The 8,635-nt window shown below is 36.7% G+C and overlaps 1 protein-coding gene across 1 annotated transcript; it reads left to right on the top strand.

Moving 5' to 3' along the window:
* The first annotated feature begins 318 nt into the window (after positions 1–318).
* On the top strand, positions 319–7,857 carry LOC131644492 (ABC transporter C family member 5-like). The gene is made up of 11 exons (XM_058915003.1): positions 319–2,638; positions 2,737–3,057; positions 3,149–3,235; positions 3,881–4,576; positions 4,656–4,820; positions 5,234–5,528; positions 5,733–5,947; positions 6,231–6,536; positions 6,750–6,813; positions 6,941–7,180; positions 7,351–7,857. The coding sequence occupies exons 1-11, from the start codon at positions 545–547 to the stop codon at positions 7,461–7,463; spliced, it is 4,596 nt and encodes a 1,531-aa protein (XP_058770986.1). The 5' UTR covers positions 319–544; the 3' UTR covers positions 7,464–7,857.
* The last annotated feature ends 778 nt before the right edge of the window (positions 7,858–8,635 follow it).

Raw genomic sequence — 8,635 nt, 5'->3', positions numbered from 1 at the left:
AACTATCAATTGAACTCTTATAACCGAACACATTATTAAATAATTTGATTGAATAAATTTTAAAAAACATTACAATTTTTATGTGAGGATATTAATATTAATGTATTAATTGTATAAAGAAGAATCCACATTCATCATATAATGAAATCATATTAGAAAAAGTATTTATCAAAATATTTTTGAAAAATAACTTTATGGAAGTAATATCACAACCGAATGATTTGATTAGATGCATAAAGTTTTTTTACATAGTGTATGTAGTACATTACTATTATATAAGATAGGATAGAGGAAGAAGAGAACGAGAACTCTCTCTCTCTCTCTCTCTCTCTCTCTCTCTCTCTCTCTCTCTCTCTCTTCATTGTCTTACAATTTCACACGCTTCCCATACTCACCAGACCATCATCGTTGGCGAGATCACCAGGGTGAACCTTGATCAACAGCTAAGTTACCATTGATAACAACCTCGCCTCCAAAATCTCCATAACAATTTGCTTTATTCGATTCGATTCGATTCATTTTCCATATTCTGTAATGCTCAATAATGCCTACACCTCAATTTCTCCATAAATTCTCTTCTTTAATACTAACTTCTTATTCACAATCATCGCTTCTCGGATTATCCGTATTAGAACTCGCTGCAATATGCGTGAATCTCACTCTTGTTCTCTTGTTCCTCTTCGTTGTCTCGGTAAAAAAGATTCTCGTCAATAAGAGAAATCGAATAGGTAAAGACAACACTACAGTGAGCGATAGTGTTGTTATTGATAGAGAAACAACAAGCGATGTTTCAAATATAAGTGTTTGGTTCAAGTTATCAGTGTTGTCTTGTTTCTATGTTCTGTGTGTGCAACTTTTGGTCTTGGGATTTGACTTATGTGTTTTGATATGGGGTGAGACTCTACACTGGTTGGTTCTTTTTGTTTCGGCTTCACAGGTTTTGGCTTGGTGTGTTTTGAGCTTCTCAGCTTTGAATAGCAAGTTTAAGGGGTTAGAGAAGTTTCCATTTTTGTTAAGAGTTTGGTGGATTTTATCGTTTGTTATTTGCTTGTGTGGTTTGTATGTTGATGGAAGAGGTTTTTGGGTGGAGGGTTATGAGTACTTTTGTTCCCGTGCTGTTGCGAATTTTGCTGTTACACCAGGACTTGCTTTTTTAGGTGTAGTTGCGGTTAGAGGTGTTACTGGTATACAAGTTTGTAAAAACTCTGATCTTCAAGAGCCATTGCTTGTTGTTGAAGGAGAAGAAGAACTAGGGTGTCTTAAAGTTACTCCGTATTGGGATGCAGGACTTTTTAGCTTGGCGACGCTTTCTTGGCTGAATCCGCTTCTTTCCCTTGGTGCTAAGAGACCACTTGAGCTTAAGGATATTCCACTTGTTGCGCCGAGTGAAAGAGCTAAGACGAGTTACAAGGTTGTGAATTCTAACTGGGAGAAGTTGAAGGCTGAAAATCAAAATCAAAATCTATCTAAGCAACCTTCGTTGGCTTGGGCATTACTCAAGTCATTTTGGAAGGAAGCAGCTTTGAATGCTGTATTTGCTGGCTTGACTACTTTGGTTTCGTATGTAGGTCCATACATGATAAGTTACTTTGTTGATTACTTGGGTGGTATAGAGACTTTTGCTCACGAGGGTTATATCCTTGCTGGTATATTCTTTATGGCGAAGCTTGTGGAGACGCTGACGACTAGACAGTGGTATCTAGGAGTGGACATATTAGGTATGCATGTTAGGTCGGGTCTAACTGCAATGGTGTATAGGAAGGGACTCAGACTCTCGAGCTCGGCGAAGCAAAGTCATACGAGTGGGGAGATTGTTAACTACATGGCTGTTGATGTTCAGAGGGTAGGTGATTTTGCTTGGTACCTTCATGACATGTGGATGCTACCTCTGCAAATTGCTCTTGCTCTTGTGATTTTGTATAAGAATGTTGGAATTGCTTTTGTTGCAACATTGATTGCTACAATCATTTCCATTGTGGTCACTATTCCTGTGGCTAGGATACAAGAAGAGTATCAAGACAAGTTGATGTCTGCTAAGGATGAAAGGATGAGAAAAACATCTGAGTGTCTGAGAAATATGAGGATTCTTAAGCTGCAAGCTTGGGAGGATCGATATAGAATAAGATTGGAGGAAATGCGCGGAGTAGAGTACAAGTGGCTAAGGAAAGCACTTTACTCTCAGGCTTTCATAACTTTCATTTTTTGGAGCTCCCCTATATTTGTTTCGGCAGTCACATTTGCTACTACTATATTTTTAGGAACTCAGTTGACTGCAGGTGGAGTTCTCTCTGCTTTAGCTACTTTCAGGATTCTCCAAGAACCTCTAAGAAATTTTCCTGATTTGGTATCAACCATGGCTCAGACAAAGGTTTCTCTTGATCGCATATCCAATTTCCTGCAGGATGAAGAATTGCGGGAAGATGCAACTACTGTCTTGCCTCCCGGGACTTCTAACATTGCCATAGGAATTACGGGTGGTGTCTTTAGCTGGGACACTTCTTCCTCTAGGCCTACTCTATCTGGAATACATGTGAAAGTGGAGAGGGGAATGAGTGTAGCTGTTTGTGGCACTGTTGGTTCAGGGAAATCAAGTTTTCTTTCTTGCATCCTTGGAGAGATTCCCAAGCTTTCTGGTGAAGTATGTTGTTTTTGTTTTTGTTCATGATGATAGAATGAAATAGAATACTATTATTGTTTAAATCAGTTTTGACAAGTTGAAGCTGATTTATTTTGCAGGTAAGACTGTGTGGTTCTGCCGCATATGTTTCACAATCAGCATGGATACAGTCAGGAAATATAGAAGAAAATATTCTGTTTGGAAACCCAATGGATAAAGCAAAGTACAAGAATGTTATTCACGCTTGTTCACTAAAAAAGGACCTAGAGCTTTTCTCACATGGAGACCAAACAATTATTGGTGAAAGAGGTATAAATATGAGCGGTGGCCAGAAGCAACGGATTCAGCTTGCACGAGCACTCTACCAAGATGCTGATATTTATCTCCTTGATGATCCCTTTAGTGCACTTGATGCCCACACTGGATCAGAACTATTCAGAGTTAGTTTTTCTTAAGAACAGAAGACAGTGTTTAAATTAATTGGATCCTATTGTTTTTCTTACTCTCTTCTAACTTGTAATGTAACTGCAGGAGTATGTATTGACAGAACTAGTAGATAAAACAGTCATTTTTGTGACCCATCAAGTTGAATTTCTTCCAGCTGCTGATATGATACTGGTATGACTGTGTGGTTTTGTCTTGCACATCTTTTTCGTTGTGTATTAAGAGTCCTAGTTGGTTTTTATACATCATTTCAGGTGTTCTATTTTTTCTTCTGAACTATTTATATTCCGTGGCAACTCTTTTGCATTTGAGAGTTATGTATTCCCTGCATATGATTAGGGGTTGCTGTTGCTCTCAACTGTATAAGTGTGATGCATTGTTTCTCCCCACATATGCTTGTTGGGTTCTTAATTCTTTCTCTTTACATTATGATGATCTGGGTTCAAGTTCATCAGGCTTATCAAGTTTCTAGTTGACTTTTGGGCACAGACTCAGGAGTGAAGCCCGATATTGTTCTGTTCTATAGCAGCTTCCTCCTGAGAGATACTCCTTACTCGTATCAGTTGACCATTATGGTAATTGAATGTATTGCTGATGCTTTAAAACATTATTTTTTATTTTGGCTGCATTCTTTTGTTTCAACATTGATCCCTAGCTAGTTTCTTTGGTTGCCAACATGTCTTATTTATGTTTGTCTATAATGATGTGTAATTCTTTCAAAGACTAGGAAGAGTCTTTTTATCATCTTTGATCTTAAAAATAGGGTTGAGATCAACTGAAAATAGTTTTCTCAATTTTTTTTTCCTTCCAATTTTTAAGGTTCTTAAAGAAGGCCAGATCATACAGGCAGGAAAGTATGATGATCTTCTACAGGCAGGAACAGATTTTAGAACTCTAGTTTCAGCTCACCATGAAGCAATAGAGGCTATGGACATTCCTGCTCACTCTTCCTCAGAAGATTCAGATGAAGATGAGTCCTTGGATACATCTATTATGTCCATGAAGAAATCTATTTCTTCTGTTAATGACATTAGCAGTTTGGCAAAGGAAGTTCCCGAGGGATCTTCAGATTCTAAAGAAATTAAGGAAAAGAAGAAGAAGGCAAAGCGCTCAAGAAAAAAACAGCTTGTCCAGGAAGAGGAGAGGGTTAGAGGTAGAATCAACATGAAAATGTACCTGTCTTACATGTCTGCCGCATATAAAGGCTTATTGATTCCCCTCATCATCATTGCTCAAACACTATTCCAGTTCCTTCAGATTGCCAGCAATTGGTGGATGGCTTGGGCGAATCCTCAGACAGAGGGAGACGAGCCCAAAGTAACTCCCATGAATCTTCTTCTTGTTTACATGGCCCTTGCCTTTGGAAGCTCGTGTTTCATATTCGTAAGGGCTGTTCTTGTTGCTACATTCGGTCTAGCAGCAGCGCAGAAGCTATTTTTCAACATGCTTCGAAGTATCTTTCATGCACCAATGTCTTTCTTTGATTCTACACCAGCTGGAAGGATCCTGAACCGTGTAAGTTTTCTTTTTTTTCCCCCTCCTCGTTTGTTTCTGTCTCTCTACATCTTATAATGGATTATCTTTATTCCTCCAGGTTTCAATTGATCAAAGTGTTGTGGACCTTGACATTCCTTTTAGACTTGGAGGGTTTGCTTCATCAACAATACAGCTTATTGGCATTGTTGCTGTAATGTCACAGGTTACATGGCAAGTTTTGCTCCTAGTTGTCCCAATGGCAATTGGTTGTTTGTCGATGCAGGTATAAATTTCCGTGATATAGAAAAGATAGAAGCTAACTAGAGAGAATAGATTTCTGGAAACACTGAAAACAATGTTTTGAATTTGTAGAATTTTCAAATATATTCAATCTTGCTTTTTAAAATGCATTTTCAAAAACTTCTACAATGCCTTCTCTAATCTTTATTTTATCAGTGAAAATGGAAACGAAAAACATCAGAAGTAAACAGGCCGTAAATATTTCAATATTCTTTTCAAAAAGATTTATTTCTTTATTCATTGTTTTTTTCCTATTTGGGAAAAAAATTATTCAAAGGGGAAAGAGAAGATGCATTAACTAAGGACTAGAAATCTTCCATTTATATGTTCCATCTTGTGCTTTCATAGCCCCAGTGAGGTGACTTTATATTTTGACCATCAACTAATTCATTGCAGAAATACTACATTGCTTCATCAAGGGAACTGGTACGTATTGTAAGCATCCAGAAATCTCCAATTATACAACTCTTTGGTGAATCAATTGCTGGAGCAGCCACCATCAGAGGTTTTGGACAAGAAAAAAGGTTCTTGAAAAGAAACCTCTATCTTCTGGATTGTTTTGCGCGACCATTCTTCTGCAGTCTTGCTGCTATTGAGTGGCTCTGTCTGCGCATGGAATTACTTTCAACTTGTGTATTTGCTTTTTGCATGTTCTCACTTGTGACATTTCCTCGTGGAAGTATTGACCCCAGTAAGTTTTTTTCTTCTGATTAATTCCCTATTTTAACATTTGGCTAATCCTGGAGGATTATTTTATGTAGTATATTTTGTCAAATAAGTTATATTGTGCATTAGAAGTTGTTACTAGAAAATGAGAAATTATGTTTCTTCTTTGGTGAAGGAGTTAAATATGAAACAATATTCTGTTGCTAATCACAGTTACTTTTCTGCATAGGCATGGCTGGACTTGCTGTGACGTATGGCCTGAATTTAAATGGACGCTTGTCTCGTTGGATACTTAGCTTTTGTAAACTTGAAAACAAAATAATATCTATTGAAAGAATCTATCAGTACAGTCAAATTCCTAATGAAGCACCACAAGTTATTGAAGAATCTCGCCCGCCATCCTCATGGCCCGAGAATGGGACAATCCAACTAATTGATTTGAAGGTACCATCTCAGTTTCACATTAAATATACTCTTTGTTCTTTGTTTAGCACAGAGTAGTCATGCGCACTTAATTTCAATTTTAGTCATTTTATTTTTATTTATTTCTCAACTTTTTTAGAAAGAAAGAAGAATATTATGTTTTAATGCTGTTGCACAACAATAGAGTCTAATCCAAACTCTTAGCAACATGTCTTGCATCTAAATATTTATTATGATTTTTCTACTACAATTAGCTTTTCTGATGATGATCTACCTCATTTTCCCTCTACTGTCTCTCTTGTAGGTTCGTTACAAGGAAAATCTTCCCTTGGTGCTTCATGGAGTATCCTGCCTATTTCCTGGAGGAAAGAAGATTGGAATAGTTGGACGAACTGGCAGTGGCAAATCTACTCTGATTCAGGCATTATTTCGATTGGTTGAACCAGCAAACGGGAGTATCCTTATAGACAACATTGATATCTCAGGAATTGGCCTTCATGACCTTCGAACCCATTTGAGTATCATACCACAAGATCCAACCTTATTTGAGGGCACCATTCGAGGCAATCTGGATCCTCTTGAAGAGCATTCTGATAAAGAGATTTGGGAGGTTAGTATAGCAATATTATTTAGACAGTTTCACTTTGTAATGTTTCTTTATTGTTAGATGGTTGATTAAATCCACTGTAGATTTTCACTTCGTATCCATATCTAATAGTATAAGAGAATAATTGAATAGGCCTTGTTATTTGAAAATTAGGGTTATCTTAAGTAGTAGGTGGTTGTTCTCTTTTTGATTCGTTGGAATTTAACATTCTCTCAGGCACTAGATAAGTCTCAGCTTGGAGAGATCATTCGTGCGAAAGGAGAAAAACTCGATACACCAGGTAAGAAGCCCCCCAAAACTGGAATTTTTCCTTTATCTTTTCTTTACCAACCCAAAAAAGAAATAGGGATGGTAAAATATTTTGTGCCACAGGTAGAAATATCTTATGATTTGTTTCAAATATGCAGTGCTAGAAAATGGTGATAATTGGAGTGTAGGACAACGGCAACTTGTTTCTCTTGGCCGAGCTCTGCTGAAGCAGTCAAAGATTCTTGTACTCGATGAAGCAACAGCATCTGTTGATACTGCTACTGATAATCTTATCCAGAAGGTTATCCGAGAAGAGTTCAAAGACTGCACTGTTTGCACTATTGCACATCGTATTCCTACTGTGATTGACAGTGATCTTGTCCTAGTACTCAGCGATGGTACGTATTGTCGTATGCTATTCTCATGGATCTAATCTATATATAATTCTTTTCTCTATCTCCTCATTTGACTCACAACTTGAAAAGTAAACAAAGTTCGAATGTGTTTTTAAATGGAGTAATTGAGACTACTATATGCTCTCGATGTTAACTTTTGACATATTTTTCAGGTCTAGTTGCTGAGTTTGACACTCCAGCGCGGCTATTAGAAGACAAGTCATCCATGTTTTTGAAGTTGGTGACTGAATATTCATCGCGATCAAATGGCATGCCAGAGCTTTAACTTTAAGTCAGTTGAAAACATTTCAAAACCTAAGTTGAAAGTGATGATGCTTGAGTTGCTGCCAGTGCCAGTGTTGTCGGCACTTGAAGAGACATAAAATGAGCAGAAGAGCGTCAATCAATCACTCCAGTGAGAGTTTCTTGTTTGAAAGAAATATGAGGAGTTGGTAATTGGTTGACATGATTTACTACAAGAAAAAAAGAAAGAGGAAGAAGGTTAACATGGGGTGGTGTCTGAGTTTTGTTCAATCATGTGTAATAAATTAATAACTTTGACATTGAGGTAGTTAGGTTTTTGCTTAGAGAAGTGTAGGGTAAGAACTAGTCACGTGTATTCCACAGTTTTCTTACTATCAGTTTTCTTTTATTTTTCCAAGTTTGAACGTTTAGCGGAATGGTCATTCTGACTGGCACAATATCTCTTTGGTGCACTTTTATTTTAACCTTATTTGAGCGCATAGTCGTGTTGAAGCTGTTTAAGGAGAAGCAAATTGAAGAAACTATCATTTCATATGTACCTTCATACTACATGTAGTAGCTTTAAATTTGGAAAGTCATGCATAAACATGCATTACAATCTTTGAAACAAAAAAATGAAACAAGTATGTCTTGTTACTTGTATATTTTTTATTCTACAATTCGGACGAGCAAAATAATCATTTGGATTGTACAATTACAAATTCAAGAGTAACAAAACAAAAGAAGAGGAAAATTGTGTTTCCTATACCATAAAATAACTACAATATCATATATCTGCCTCTGATAACTACTCTCTCCGTTCTTTTTTAAGTGTCGTTTTAGACGAATTTTTTTGTTCCTATTTAAGTGTCGTTTTATAATTTAATGTTATAATTTGTCATTTATACCCTTATTTTCTCAATAACTCCACCTCAAATTTTTCAATTAGTTATTGAAAAAAGAGAGTGTATGATTGAATTGATTTGGAAAGAGAAAAATAAATAAGGGTATAATAGGAAAAGTAACTCTAATATTCTACTATCTTGGTTGAAGAACTTTTTGCTAAAATGACACTTAAAAAGGAACGGAGGGAGTAATTATTATGAGAAAATAGATATATTTGGATTACCCTTTGGAAGTCTTCACCACCATCGTTAAATTGCCTCCCATTTCAGTGAGTGTAGATTTTGCCTGAGCGAATTGGTTTATTATGGA

Source organism: Vicia villosa, linkage group LG1 (assembly GCF_029867415.1).
Source record: "Vicia villosa cultivar HV-30 ecotype Madison, WI linkage group LG1, Vvil1.0, whole genome shotgun sequence".
NCBI classification, from domain to species: domain Eukaryota; kingdom Viridiplantae; phylum Streptophyta; class Magnoliopsida; order Fabales; family Fabaceae; genus Vicia; species Vicia villosa.
Note: the sequence above shows the minus strand (reverse complement) of the source record. Positions and strands in the feature narration are given on the sequence as shown.

Coding starts and splice junctions, on each gene's coding strand:
- LOC131644492 (XM_058915003.1), top strand. CDS start 545: ATGCCTACACCTCAATTTCTCCATAAATTCTCTTCTTTAATACTAACT. Junction 6,537..6,749: donor CTGATAAAGAGATTTGGGAG/GTTAGTATAGCA, acceptor ACATTCTCTCAG/GCACTAGATAAGTCTCAGCT. Junction 7,181..7,350: donor TGTCCTAGTACTCAGCGATG/GTACGTATTGTC, acceptor CATATTTTTCAG/GTCTAGTTGCTGAGTTTGAC.